We start from the raw sequence: 15,993 nt of genomic DNA, 5'->3' as shown, positions 1-15,993 counted from the left end.
TGATTGTGGTCACCTTAATAAAAGCTTCTTCACTGACTATGCACCTTTTAAATATAACTTTGAAATTTCCCCCTGGAAATAGATAGTAGATCTGATTTTCTAACAGAGATTTTTCTTATTGTGAAAAGTTCACTGTTCAAAATTTAAAGGAATTTTTAGTTAGATGACCTTTGAATGCTTACCTGCAACTTTGCAGAAGAAATACATTTTCTCTTTCACTTCAGTTCAAACTGAACTGTTTGTTTTTTAAATTGATATTTTATTTTTCTAATCACATGTTATGAAAATTTTTCTACATTTATCCACTTGCATATTTGTTACACAGTTTTCTTCCACCCTCCCTTCCCACCCCTTTCCCTTCAACAGTAAACAACAGTCTAGTGAACTTTGTACATAAACATTTGTGTTTAACATGTTTACAAATTAGTCATTTTTTGCATGAGGAATTAGGACTAAGGAAAAAGAAGGAAGAGGACAATAAGGAATAATATAAGATATATTTTTTAAAATTGAACATAGTTTTTAATTCAAATTCTGTGGTTTTTTTATTTTCTTTTTTTTAATCTGGATATGGATGACATTTTCCATAACAGGTCTCCCAGGGTTGTCCTAGTTCTCATACTGCTGAGTGGAGCTGCCTCTATCATAGGTGATCAACTAACAGTGTTGCTGTTAATGCAAACAGTGTTCTTTTAGTTCTGCTCCCTTTGCTTAGCATCAGTTCCTGTAATTCTTTCCAAATCTGACTATTCATGGTTTCCTATAGAACAGTAGTACTCTATGACATTCATATACCATAACTTGTTCAGCCATTCCCCAATTGATGGGCATCCCCTCAATTTCCAATTCTTTACCACTTCAAAAAGAACTGCCAGAAATATTTCGAAATATAGTCTTCTTTTCCTATTTTTAATGATTTCTTTTGGATATAGGCATAATATTGGCATTGTTGGGTCAAAGAGTATGTCAGTTTTATTGTTCTTTGGAATGGTTGGGACAGTTTACAATTCTACCAACTGTTCAATAATGTCCCAATCCTCCCATAACTTCTCCAATATTGATCATTTTCCCTTTCTGTCATGCTACCCAAACTAATAGATGTGAGGTGATAACCTCATAGTTGTTTTAATTTGCATTTCTATAATGAATAATGATTTGGAGCATTTTCATATGATTTTATATCTATAGCTTTATTTATATTTATAAATAGCTTTATATATGTACATATATATGTATATATATACACACACACACACACATATATATATATGTCTTTAATTTCTTCATTTGAAAACTCAAAAGAGATTTGTTAGTCACCTGCTATTTGCATGTAGAAACTGGGATGGTAAAGATGGAAATTCTTTCCTGATAATAGAATATAATTAAGTACATAGGAACAATTAAACTTAGTATCATGAATCTTTTGCATCATATGACTGTTAGAGAACCAAAAAGACTCATTCATCTTCTTGTTTCTTTTTTCTAATCAGTTATTTCCCTGTGTTAACTTGTCTAAACTGTGGTTGAAATCTTATAGTGCTACTCTTGCTTTCTGCTTATTTGCTTACTGAGTCAAGTTTGCTAATTAGCTGCTATAGTCTACATCTTATAGCAACTTTTAGTAACTTGGGTCCTCATAATACCACCGTATGGTTGCAAAGCATTTTTATCTGCATTACAAAGATGAAATCATCTGTCCCAGAAGTTAGTTTTTTTTTTTTTTTTTTAAGATTTTTGCAAGGCAAATGGGGTTAAGTGGCTTGCCCATGGCCACACAGCTAGGTAATTATTAAGTGTCTGAGACCGGATTTGAACTCAGGTACTCCTGACTCCAAGGCCGGTGCTTTATCCACTACGCCACCTAGCCGCCCCTCAGAAGTTAGCTTCTTAAAACATATATAAATAGAATATATGACAATATTTTAAGTAGATAAAAAGTGATTTCTTACAAAATAATTGATAATGGTTACCAACCATTAGGGTTTAGCAAGCATCCACTTCTGTTTTGCAGACAAAGAAATGCTTACTTCTGTTGAACTCTTAACATTTCCCAAAGTGTTCAGACTTTTACCAGGTCATCTTCAGAGAAGGTATTGGCCTTAAGTTCAGCTGTAAAATAGTAAGAAAAGAATTTTCTATGGAGTAAAAATAAGTACTTAAAGATATCATAAGGGGGAAGTAAAGGAGTTTCATGAAATTATCTCCACAACAAAGTATCTTTCTGACTTCACCTTTAGTAATAAGACTCTCTAGCCAGTAACTAGGCAGTCTGGAAGAAAGGCACATATATGGAATGAGTAGCTATACATGCAGAAGGGAGACTGGGCAAAGGGAGTGTGAGGATGAAGGGGGTGCACTGTTGTACAGTCACAAGATTTTACATTTTTATTCTTCATAACTTTCTTATCTTCTTGAGCAAAAGGTACTGAACATAATTTAACAATTTGGGGGGGGGGTAGTAACTGAATTCGAAAGACACTGGACCTAGATTTAGAAAACTTGTGTTTTAAACCCTCCCTCTATCATTCCTTAACCATATTGACAGCTCAACTTTGAAGACAAGTGATAAGTACAACTGTTTCCTTTAGGTGGAATAATTCCATATTTAGATTTCTGAGGCACATCACTCTGGACACCCTGAGATAATCCAGTCTCAGAACCGGTTTTTTGTCTGCATTCTGAAGCCACTTTGAAGGCTGCAGTCATGTTAATGGCAGTTGAACCTGCAGAAAGCAACAGATCTTCTAACTCAGATACCTCTTAGGGCAGACTTACTTAGCACTAGTGGCCCCCCATTAGGCCCTACCTCATTTGAGGTTTTGAGGGAAGTAGTTTGCAAATTGTAAAATACAACATAAACATGAGTTGCTATTAATATTCAATGTCAGGGACAGCTAGGTGGCACAGTGGATAGAGCACTGTCCTTGTAGTCAGGAGGATCTGAGTTCAGATCCATCCTCAGACACTTGATAAAACTCCATTCCTTTACAAAAATAGAAAAAAAAGATTCAAGGTCAGCATGAACATTATTTACTCTACCGTTTTTAATACACTAAGTGCTGCATGTCTTTATGATAGCAGCTGCAGACTACTTTTTTATACTTATTCTTTCTACTGGCTTTATCAGACTGTTAGAATTTCCATCTTATTATTCTCTATGTGCCTACTTACAGCAGCTACTCTTCCTTATAACTTACTATTTTAAATCTGATTTGGACTAGAAAACACGATATCCAGACTTATTAGAATTGTAGTGAAGTTAGACTGAGTAAGGACCTCTGAGTCAGTTCCATGAGTTAAAGTCTAAGGATTTCCTGTTACTTAACTCTTTTGAGATTATTTTGTTTGAGTTCTTGGTAGGTAAGGCATAACTGTTAGAGCAAAAGTGGAAGTATATTTTTTAATTTTCTCAATCCTCTTTTTGAATGAATGAAAAAAACTTTTATTTAACCCAAAAGTATGTTCCTAGTCTTGTGTTACACTATGGATTTATAGATTCAAAAACTATGCTAGACCTTGCCCAAAAGGGGCTAATATACAAATGGAAGAGAACTTATTTCCAGTGAAGTGGAACCTAGGGTGAGGTATTTTGTCTTGGAAAGGTCCAGGATGATGAATTTGTTTATTTGTTGCCTCCCTTTCTAGACCATGAACCTTAAGAATCTGAACTGGTTTTTGTTTTTGCCTTTCTTCATATCATCTGTTCTTAGCAGAGGCCTTGCACATGATAGGAGCTTAATAAAAACCGTATAGAGTTTTAAAGGAGTTGGTTGACACAACCTTTCCAATAGCTATGTCAGTATTGATTATGGTTTCAGGATTTGGGGGGAGCGAAGCACAGTCATGTGGAAACTACTAGTTTCTGGACAGGATCAGGGAAAGTACTGGGATGTCAGTGAAACTTGAATGAGACCATTTGGATATGAGCAGTCAATGTCTGGCCTGAGGGTGCAGAAGTAGGACCACTGGCGAGCCGATAGGAAGGACTGGACAGTGTCACTGGGATTGGGCCACTTAGGTAGTCAATAATTCATATAGCATAAGTTCCAGGCAGACAGGGTTGTGTGGGGGGGGGGGAGATAAGGGGGATGTGTGGAGGTGGGTAGATGTGTGAGTGGTAGCTGCAGCTATGAGTGGGGGTGTGTGAGTGTACACACATATTTGTATTTATGGCATAGTGAAAAGAACAAAGGATTTTTAGATCCAGAGGATTAATTTTCCTTTTTCTGTTGTTTCATGATTGGATCGAGCAAAACTGTTAAGAAAGTACTGATGAATGATTTTTTTGAAGCCCCAAAAGGGTGAGAAGAATGAAAAAGAAATCATGGAAGACTTGCCCATAGCATTGGGGCAGGAGTGGTACTGGACTTAGAATCAGGCAAACATGTTTTTCAGTTCTGTTCAGAGAGCCTTACTAGTTCTGTGACCCTGGACAAGTCACATGTCCCCTCTGAGTCTCATTTACTTTATCTCTAAAGTAGAAGGGGTTGGACTCAAAGGTCTCATGGCCCTTCTAGCTCTAATCTGTGATTTTATGGTACTATTGGTAAGTTTCTCTGACTGCAGACTTCATGCTAATATAGTAGTCAAAGAGACTGCCTTGTTAGCATGGGCTAGGGAAATGATCTCTTTATTTTCAATTTTGAGATTGTTTTGTAGACCTGTCAACCGACCATCACTGCAGATTCTGTCATTGTGGCGCTTTGAGGCTTGGCTCATTAAACAACCCCACAATTTCAGGGGCTGCTACCAGCCACAAGTGGCTATCCCTGCTCTGTTCTCAGGGTACTGAGAGCATTCACTCTACTGTTATCTATTGGGAAAGTCATTAAATTCCTCTTGAGTCTCAGTTTCTGCATTGTAAAGTGGTGCCAGGAGGAAGCAAACTCAGTTTTGAAATTTGCTTATAATAAATTGCAGCTGTATCAGTCACCAAATACAATGATAAGTACTCCAGGAGTTTATATTGTATGCAGGAAAAGATGTACACATTTAAGCAACTGCAAAATATCCAAGGTAGAGACAACGATCCTGGGGTCAGAGCTATGAGTAAGGACTAGCCTCCTGAGTCAGGAAAGACTAGGGATTCAAAAAGGTATCTTTGAGAAAGGATATGGGGGCGGCTAGGTGGCATAGTGGATAAAGCACTGCCCCTGGAGTCAGGAGTACCTGGGTTCAAATCCGATCTCAGACACTTAATAATTACCTAGCTGTGTGGCCTTGGGCAAGCCACTTAACCCCGTTTGCCTTGCAAAAACCTAAAAAAAAAAAAAAGAAAGGATATGATTGCCAGAGAGAGAGAGAGATAGCCAGTGATTGTACTGGTGATGATGATGATAGTATTTGACATTTATTTGCAGTATTCACTGCCTGTCAGATAGTGGGCTAAGCACTTTACCATCATCTTATTGGATCCTCACAACAGCCCTGAGAACTTTACAGATGAGGAAACTGAAGTAAATACAGGTTAAGGGACTTATCCAAGGTCTCACATTTAGTAAATCATGTTTGGGGGTCATATTTGAACTCACTCCAGGCTTGGCCCAGTAGTATCCATTGCACTCTCTAGCTACTTGGCTAGATTTTAGAATATGTGAAGGGAAATAAGAGTAGGCTACAGATTTACTTTTGCTTTTAAAAAAGTTGTTCCCTAATTGATAAAGGATCAAAGGATATGAATAGACAGTTTTCAGACAAAGAAAGCAGTATCTATAGTTATATGAAAATGCTCTAAATCACTATTTTTTTCCGTCATTTTTTTAACTTAAAGATTTTATTTATTTTGAGTTTTAAAATTTTTCCCCTAATCTTACTTCCCTCCCCCACCCCCCACAGAAGGCAATTTGCCGGTCTTTTTTTTTTTAAGGTTTTTGTAAGGCAAACGGGCTTAAGTGGCTTGCCCAAGGCCACACAGCTAGGTAATTATTAAGTGTCTGAGATCGGATTTGAACCTAGGTACTCCTGACTCCAGGGCCGGTGCTTTATCCACTATGCCACCTAGCCACCCCCTAATTTGCCAGTCTTTACATTGTTTCCATGATATATATATTGATCCAAATTGAATGTGATGAGAGAGAAATCATACCCTTAAGAAAGAAACATAAAATATAAGAGATAGCAAGATCAGACAATAAGATATCAGTTTTTTCCCCCTAAATTAATGGTAATAGTCCTTGGTCTTGGTTCAAACTCCACAGTTGTTTATCTGGATACAGATGGTATTCTTCAGTGCAGACAACCCCAAATTGTCCCTGATTGTTGTACTAATGAAATGAGTCAGTCCATCAAGGTTGATCATCACCCCCATGTTGCTGTTAGGGTGTACAGTGTTTTTCTGGTTCTGCTCATCTCACTCAGCATCAGTTCATGCAAATCACTCCAGGCTTCCCTGAATTCCCATCCCTCTTGGTTTCTAATAGAACAATAGTGTTCCATGACATACATATACCACAGTTTGCTAACCCAATTGAAGAACAATTACTTGATTTCCAATTCTTTGCCACCACCAACAGGGCTGCTATGAATATTTTTGTACAAGTGATGTTTTTATCCTTTTTCATCATCTCTTCAGTGTATAGACCCAGTAGTGGTATCACTGGATCAAAGGGTATGTACATTTTTGTTGCCCTTTGGGCCTAGTTCCAAATTGCTCTCCAGAAAGGTTGGATGAGTTCACAGCTCCACCAACAATGTAATTAAATCACTATTTTTTTTTAAAGAAAGATTTTATTTATTTTGAGTTTTAGAATTTTCCCCTATTCTTGCTTCCCTTCCCCCACCCCCCCTACAGAAGGCAGTCTGTTAGTCTTTACATTGTTTCCATGGTATAACATTGATCTAAATTGAATGTGATGAGAGAAAAATCATATCCTTAAAGAATAAAAGTAAAGTATAAAAGTTAGCAAAATTACAAAATAATTTTTTTTTCTAAATTGAAGGTAATAGTCTTTGGTTTTTGTTCAAACTCCACAATTCTTTCTCTGGATACAGATGGTATTCTCCATCGCAGATACCTCAAAATTGTCCCTGATTGTTGCCCTGATGGAATGAGCAAATCCATCAAAGTTGCTCATCACCCCCATGTTGCTGTTAGGGTGTACAGTGTTATTCTGGTTCTGCTCATCTTGCTCAACATCACTTCATGCATATCCTTCCAGGCTTCCCTGAATTCCCATCCCTCTTGGTTTCTAATAGAGCAATAGTGTTCCATGACATACATATACCACAGTTTGTTAAGCCATTCCCCAATTGAAGGACATTGACTTAATTTACAATTCTTTGCCACCACAAACAGGGTTGCTATGAATGTTTTTGTACAAGTGATGTTTTTACCCTTTTTCATCATCTCTTCAGGGTATAGACCCAGTAGTGATATTGATGGATCAAATGGTATGCATATTTTTGTTGCCCTTTGGGGTGTAATTCCAAAGTGCTCTCCAGAAAGATTGGATGAGTTCACAGCTCCACCAACAATGCATTAGTGTCCCAAATATCCTACATCCCTTCCAACATTGTTCATTGTCCTTTCTGGTCATATTGGCCTTTCTGAGAGGTTGTGAGGTGGTACCTCAGAGATGCTTTACTTTGCATCACTCTAATAAGTAGTGATCTAAATCACTGTTAATAAGAGAAATTCAAAGTAAAGCAACTCTGAGGTACCACTTCACATCTATCAGAATGTGACAAAAAAGAAAAATGTTGGATGTTAGAAGGGATGTGAGAAAACTGGGATACTATTATACTGTTGGTTGAACTGTAAGCTATTCAACCATTCTGGAGAACAATTTCAAACTATGCCCAAAGGGCTATAAAACTGTGCATACCTTTTGATCCAGCAGTACCACTGGATTCCAAAGACATCCAAAAAAAGAGAAAAATAATGATAGCCAGTTCTTTTTGTGTTGACTAAGAATTGAAATTCAAAGGGATATCCATCAATTGGGAATGGCTAAGCAAGTTATGTATATGATTGTGATAGTATTGCTCTATAAGAAAAGATAAGTAGGATGATTTCAGAAAAACCTTGAAAGACGTACATAAATTGATGCATAGTGAAGTAAACAGAACCAGAAGTTTGTACACAGTAAAAACAATATCATTGGTTGAAGAATTATGAATGACTTAACTTTTTTCAGCAATACAATGATCCAAGACAATCATGACTAATATTGAAGCATACTATCCAGCTCCAAGGAAGAACTCAACGATTTAGTACAAATTTAGGCATACTATTTTTACTTTCTTTCATTTTTTTCTTTTAATCAAGCTTTGTACAGAATGATTAATATTGAAATGATTTACATAATTGCACATGTGTAACCTGTATCTGATTGTTTACTGTCTCAGGGAGAAGAGGAATAGAATTTGGAACTTAAAACTTTAAATAAAAATGTTTAAAAATTGGGGGGAAAGTAAATAATTAAAAAGAAAAAAAAGTTGTTATGTTTAAAAACCCAACCTTGCCTTTTTCTTCTGTAGAGGTAACTGAGAAAAAAAATAGGCTCAATATATAAAATATATTTTATATTGCCTTTTATTCAGTAACTGGAAAATGACATCCACCACCCCCCCTCTGAGTGAGAGCTTCAGTTTTCTTAAAATAATCATTGAGATAGTCCAGATACTACCCTGGGATTTAACTAACATAGGAAAAAAGGGTGGAATGTTAGCTTAAAATTTTATTAAGTTTCCTAGGAAAGTAAGTTGAAGGAATAAGTCACTGTGTACTACCAGAAACTGTCTACAAAGATGGAAAATTCAACTGATAATAATTTTATTCTATTGCCATCTACCAAAGATCTTTTTTTCATTTTTTCAGAACTTTAACAAGTTCTAAAATCTAGTGGGATGGCTTAGTAGCTAAATAAGCACTTAATATACCTATTGCCTTAGGACAAATTCAAAGATAAATGAGAAAGGAAGATAAGGTAGGTCTTAGACCAGGATCTTTCAACAGAAAGGACATGTACAAATAGTTATAACAAAATATTGGAAATTATAAGTACATTAACCCTGGATTCAGAATACTTGACTTCACACAACAAATCATTTAAGAATTTTGAGTTTGATATTGCAGTTGTGGTTGTTGTTTGGGAGTGGGGATGGCAGGATTGGACTCGTGATTTTATTGTTTTGGGGAATTCTGAGGAGGGGATAGCTAGATGGTGAAAAAAGATAGTGTGCAGACATAGATGCTGTTAAAAAGAGCTGAGTACCTATCCAGCCTCATATACCTCATAGCTCTATGACCTAGGGTAAGTCACTTTATCTCTCTGCCTTAGTTTTGTCATATGAAAATAAGGATAGTAATAATAATAATACCTGCCTCTTATCTATCTATTCTTTCAGTTATTTTTTCAGTCATGTCTGACTCTCCATGATCCCATTTGGGTTATAATGGAGTAGCTTGCCATTTCCTTCTATAGGTCATTTTACAGATGAGGAAATTGAGGCAAACAGGATTTAAGTGACAAGCCCAATGTCTGAGACCAAATTTGAACTTAAATCTTCTGGATTCCAGGTGGGGCTCACTCTATACTGCTGTACCTGACTGCCCCCCTCAAATAGAATAATAAATAGAAAAGACTTAATATGGTGCTGGCACAGAGGAGGAACTATAGAAATATTAGCCAATATTATTAATGTTTCTAAAGGACCTAGCTCAGACCCGCTCACACTCTAGAAGCTTATATATTCATTGCCTTCCTTCCTTCTACCATTCTCAGGAAAGATCTGGCCTGGGTTGTAGATGGTTATTCTGGCATGGTTACTCCCCCAGCCAGTATGAGTCTAACTGATTCAAAGACTTTTCCTTGAGTCTTAGTTTACTCATCTGTAAAATGGCAGTAATGAACCCTTGAGCTACAGCCTTGATTGAAGGATGGTGAAACAAATAGGGTTCAAATACTTTTGTAAGATTCCTTAAAGTTTTCCCAAGCAAGACTTTGCTCCTTTCTTTGCTACAGCTGATTTTTCTTGTTGACTTCAAAGGGTATGAGCAGAAATTAGAATTCTAATATTTATTTTTTGCCTCCAATATTTAAAAAAGATGTAAGATTTTATTAGTATGCAGATAAGTTCTCCTGCCTTAGTTGTTTCTGTGCCTCCCCCCCAAGTTCATCAAGTGACCATTCTTACTAAAGACAACATTTTAAATACTAAAAAAGTTTATTCTTAATAACATTTCTACCTATAAAGCTCTCCTTTTTCCAATTGCAAAAAACTCCTTGATTTGTGGCTCAATTAAATGTTAATTATAACTTTACCTAAAGCACATAATCAGTTTTTCATGATAAGTTTACTTTGAAAGCAATATACTTCTAGAATTAAATACATTATTGAAAAAGATATACAATGTAATGATGTATTTGCATATGGTTTCCTTTGCTTAATATAATTAACTACATTCTAGTAAAGTTTACTTCTGTGTAAAGCAAATTTCTATTAAATGAATCCATTTTTTCATTGAATTCCACTATGATATTAAAGTTATACTAGAAAAACAAATTGACTGCTGGTTTAAATAAACTAACTCCAAGAATACAGCAGGTAATTGTTAAACTTGGCATAGGGGGAAGAAATTAACTTTTTGATAACATTGTGGGGGGGGAGGATAATATTAGAAAATAAAATTATATACTTCAAATAAGTCTTAAAATACTAAATGTGAGACTAAGCAGTATTAGAAATTGGTTTACTTCATATTTTCCTTAATAAAATTAGCAGTCTTTAAAGTGATATTAAGAATTTGGCTAAAATATAGGTATGAATGGATTTGAACCAGAAAATAGTGTGCATATATAAATATAAAATAATTTTATAAAGCTACAGGGTTTTTTAGGTTTTATTTATTCATATGTTTATTTTTTTTCTTTTTATAAGATTGGATAATACATTAGAGGAAATTATATTTAAACTGGTTCCTGGACTACGAGAACGTAAGTTATTATTTCATTTTTCATCTGGGGGAGAAATTTTGATGTTTGAGAAAATTGACTTGTTTCTATTAATACTTTTATATTTGTCTTTAATATGTTGAACTTTTTTTTTAATTAGAGGAACTTGAACGTGAGACAGAATTTTGGAAGAAAAACAAACCTCAAGAAAATGGACAAGGTACCTTTTTCTTTTTTTCAATATATACATATATGTGTTAAGTTAACCATATTATTACTTTATGCTCATAAGTTTTTTTCTGTTTTTTGATGAACACAATTACAACTTTTGTCATTTAATAAAATTTAACTTCTCTGAGGTGAAGGACAATAGGGAGATAGAACTCTGAATTTTCTCTTCCTTCTATTACTTTTCAAAATATGGTGATTTTTTTTTTATTTAGGTAGGTTCCTAAAATTTCCATGTAGTAATAATTGAAATTTAACTGTAAGTATGAATTTCAATAATTCATTAATTTCAATAATTAATTATTAATTTATAGTATATGGGGAGGCAGCTGGGTGGAGCAGCAGCCCTGGAGTCAGGAGGATCTGAGTTCAAATCTGTCCTCAGACACTTAATTACCTAGCTGTGTGACCTCGGACAAGTCACTTAACCCTTACCTTGAAAAAAAATAGAAAATGAGACACAAGATTAGGCAAAATACCTTTTACTACTTCTCATGAAACTCTGTTACTCATTTATAAGTGTAACAGGTGTCTCAAAAGTACATAATAATGACTTGAGAAGTACAATCAAAGAGCTAGCTAAGGTCTGAGGGGAGAAAAATCGATGATGAGGATGATGATGAATAAATGGCTAGCATTTGCATATTACCTACTATGGTCAAGCATAATGCTTTTGTAATTATTATCTCAAAGATTCTCACAGCAAACCTAGGAAGTAGGTGGTTTTAACTCCATTTTACATGAGAAACAATGAATTATTCAGTTTCTGAGGCTAGATTTGAGCTAAAGTCTTCTAGACCCAGATCCATGAAATATACTACTACTTACCTACTTTTGAGTTCTGACTGAAGAGTCAGAGAAGGTTTCCAGAAAGTAGAGTTTAAATTGGTGTTTAAGGGAGGAATTGAAGTGAAATGGGGAACAGTGGGGTGCTGTGTAGAAAAGCCCTAGATTTGGAGTCAAAGAACTTGAGTTCTAAGTCAGCTGTGCTAGGCTGTTATTTAACCTTTCTAGGACTCAGTGACTTCATTCATAAATTTGAGGGATATGGAGGATTACCTTCATGAACCCTCCTGCCTCTTAATTCCTTGGCAGCTTCAGGATCAGTCAGCATGAGTAAAATTATGGAGCTGTGTACAAAGTATAAAAAATACTCTACGATATTGGCAAAATTAAGTCAGGTAGTCATAAGGTCCTAGTCTTTAGGGTAGGAACAGTGGTCATATGGAAAAGGGGACCAGTGCAAGAGATAGAACAAGATGGAATTAACAGGACAGGATAGAAGCAATGAGAGAGAAAGAAAGAGTTAAAAGTGTGCCAAGATTCAAAACATGGGACACTGAACAGTTGAAAGCAGTAGTGGTGATGACAAAAGGCTAAATAGATTGTCCAGTTATAATGATGTAAAATTTATGAAATTTTCATATACATCTACTTAAAGTTTATTTTGAAATGATTTGATTATATGATAAAAATGACAGTATTGGCTATTAAATCTAATGAAAAAAACCACATTTTTTTCATGCAGCCAGTTAATCAGAGCATATTTTAAAAGGGTTAAATACATTTGGATTTTTTTCCTGAATGTTTTATTGAAACTTAATTTAGTTTTGATAATTTTGATAGCTAAGTGACTTAGAATTTAAAAACACTGACTTCGAATTGTTTTAATTGTATAGATGAAACTTCAAAAGCTGACAAACCCAAAGTAGAAGAAGGTGATGAAAATCAGGATGATAAGGACTATCATAGAAGTGACCCACAAATTGCCATCTGTCTCGATTGCTTACGTAATAATGGGCAATCAGGGGACAATGTAGTAAAGGTGAGTGGTATTTGACTTATGTTGGCAAATAACTTGATAAATTTGATGCTTTATAAAAGCTTTATTTTTCTTTGACATTCTTATAAGTTATTTACGTAATTAGAATTTTAGTTATTTGTTAATTTTGCAGAACTAAGAACAGCCCACTTAAGGGTTTATCATAATCACCAACATAGAAAAAGCATTCATTAACCACCTATTATGGGCAAGCTTAGAATTTACTGTTTAGTGGAATGCTAAAAGGAAGACAGTCCCTACTTTCAAATAGGTTCCATTTATTAGTGGGAGATGCATTAAGAAAAGAGAGATATAGTGAGTGGGGACTCACTATATCATATTCCCACTGGGGAATCTGAAAAGGTCTCTTGAAGGGATGACATTTGAGCCCAATCTTCCCTCTTCCCATCCAAGATTACCCTAGTCATATTAAGATATCTTAGGTCATTGATGCCATGTGGCAGTTGGAGCCAGAAACTATTTGATTCAAATCTCCTTCCCTACTCTCTACCTCTACCCCCCCCCCCAATGAGTTTTCATTACAGTTGAGTCTTTCTTTCATGCCTTCAGCTCAGTTAATTTCATTTCAGAGAGTCACTTTTTCATATATCTACATCTCCCCTTTGATTCCTTTTCTTCCTTCCCTTCTCTTCTCTTTCTCCCTTACTTTTCTTCTCTCTCCATTTGAGTAAAAACAACAACAAAACACCCATATCCTGGCTGAGAAGCTTGAGAATAATGCTGTTTTGGAGAAGAGGAAAGCCATGAGTTTTGAATTGAAATAATACAATAATGAATTAAGTTTTAAAGAACCTGTGCCATTATCCTCCAGAGCCCTTGTAAGTACCTAAAAGGACCTTATATGTCCTCCACAAATAACTTTTTCAGTTAATTATTAAAACCTGTCTTCCCTTATTCACCATCAGCATGGAAGGCAATTTAAAAATATATATATATATATATATATTTCTTATTCAATTCTATTGTTTTACTCTTTAATGAATATCATACCATTATAATTTTCTAGTATTTTCTATTATAAAAGTATGGAATTTTAGCCTAGATAAAAAGACATTTTTATCCAACTTGAAAACTAACTGCACTTAAAACCTTATGTCTTTGGAAAGTTACATTTTGAGCTTTTAAACAAGTAACTTAAAAATGTATGTGTATATGGTTAAAAATAAAGGGGTTCTGCATTCATTATTCCTTATAATTTTTAATCAATGAAATCAAATTTAAAAATAATATTTTAATGTATGACACATTTTTTGACACAACAGAGATTTCCCAATAAACATTGAAGCACTTTTCATTTTGAAAAGAGTGATCTTGGAAAAAATTAGTTTATTGATTATCAGTGGAAAGGAGGAATGTGTCCTGTAACTTTGATTTTATGGTACTAACATTGCCCTTTGTAGTTGTGTCAGTATTGATATAATACAATCAAATCTTGTTTTTTTTCCTAAATCCTTGATATTTGTCATTCTTTGTAGCTTAATATCTAATATACCAAGAGGAAAATTTGAGGGTAAAATTTATATCTATTCCTAGAAAGATGTGGAAGGCAAATTTAAAGTAAATGTACAGCTTTTCACTTTAGCTTAGCATTGTGGAGCAAGGAAGAAATGAATTTCAGAAAGAAAACAGTTCCTGTTTGATCACTTGTTTTTTAATGTATACTGATAATTGTTACTTAAAATTTGTATTCCTAAAAAAGTCTAAATTACTACTTTTGCATTATCCATAACCTTTCTTCCCTTTCCACTTTCATTAAGAGTTGAATGTTTATTATATTGGAAAAAGCACAGGGAATAATAATCTACAGGGACTTTTGAATGAATTATCTGTTCAAAACAAATTATTTTTCTTAACTTTGTCTTGTGATTTTTTTTTTTGGTATAGGGAGCTCCCATTGAGCTAGTTGTGCAGATTACAACTGTTCTGTCACCTTGGTCCTTAAAGAATACTTGGAGCTCTACCCAGTTTCATCTACCTGCTGGGGGGTGGGAGGGGGAGAAAAAATTATACTTGGGCCTACCTGAATCCATGACACTTAAAGATTCACTTAATTGTCACAACTCACAAGTTTATGACATCTATCTATGACTGAGTTCATGGGGGAAAAAATTTTGTTCAGCTTTGAACTTGATTACTTTAATCTTAACCAGATTTCTCACAAATAGTCATGATGAATAAGAATTGAATGGGGAAGACCACAAGAGTTGGGGATAGAGAAATTAAAACACTATTAGAAGAACAAGTTAAGATGTATGACCTACTGCCCTGAAATTGATATCATCACTCATATCTGTATTTGATCATCCCCACTATCATTATTATTATTATTATTATTATTATTATTATTATTATCAGTACCTTTTAGAATCTTGGGATGATTACCTAAGTAATAGACCCCCTAAAAATAGGAGGGAGCAAAATAATTTCTCAGAGTTTCAGGTTGAAGCAAATTTTTTTGTACAACTTGATTACCCTTATCAGTGGGTATATAGGAAAGGAAGGAAGTGGAAAGGAGGAATGTGTCCTGTAACTCCATGGGAGGGGTATATAGGAAAGGAAATAATTTAGAACTGAAAATTAAAAGGAAAAATGTATTATCAGAGTTCCTGTAAGCCATGACTAAATAAAAAACATGAATGAAGAATTGAAACAAATCATAGAAAAAAATTACCCATATCTATTAGAATCAAAGAACAAAGTGAAATCAAGTACTGCCTTTTAAGTTTGTAAAGGAGGAAGAGAGAAGGTAATGCCAGACACTACATTCAGAAATGCAATGACATACAGACTATATAGAGACATCACCAAACCTTTTATATGCCAGAGAATAGGAGTGGACAGTACCGGATTATAGCATAAAATTTCAGTTCAGAATTGGAGGCTTAGAAATATATAAGTATACAGCAGAAAGCACAGAATACACTGAAGAAATTTTATACGTTAAGAGAAACCTTGAGGTAAACTTAGAAGAAGAGTATAATTGCAGAAGTACTAATAGAGTCTCAAAGAAAAGAATGTCTTGGCCCC

The 15,993-nt window shown here is 34.7% G+C and overlaps 1 protein-coding gene across 7 annotated transcripts in view; it reads left to right on the top strand.

The window, feature by feature from the left end:
• PCGF5 (polycomb group ring finger 5) overlaps window positions 1-15,993 on the top strand; it is a 140,124-nt gene that overhangs the window by 89,944 nt on the left and 34,187 nt on the right. For all 7 annotated transcript variants that reach the window (XR_012477855.1, XR_012477853.1, XR_012477854.1 and 4 more), the window contains 3 exons: window positions 10,882-10,937; window positions 11,056-11,115; window positions 12,803-12,948. Coding sequence is in view for 2 of the 7 variants with exons in the window: in XM_074233392.1 (XP_074089493.1) it covers window positions 10,882-10,937; window positions 11,056-11,115; window positions 12,803-12,948 (262 nt within the window). In the remaining 5 variants the exon portion in view is untranslated. The remainder of the gene's footprint in view (window positions 1-10,881; window positions 10,938-11,055; window positions 11,116-12,802; window positions 12,949-15,993) is intronic.

The sequence above is a fragment of the Macrotis lagotis genome, chromosome 4, assembly GCF_037893015.1.
Source record: "Macrotis lagotis isolate mMagLag1 chromosome 4, bilby.v1.9.chrom.fasta, whole genome shotgun sequence".
Taxonomy (NCBI): domain Eukaryota; kingdom Metazoa; phylum Chordata; class Mammalia; order Peramelemorphia; family Peramelidae; genus Macrotis; species Macrotis lagotis.
The sequence above is the reverse complement of the archived record's forward strand: the minus strand, read 5'-3'. Positions and strand labels throughout refer to the sequence as shown.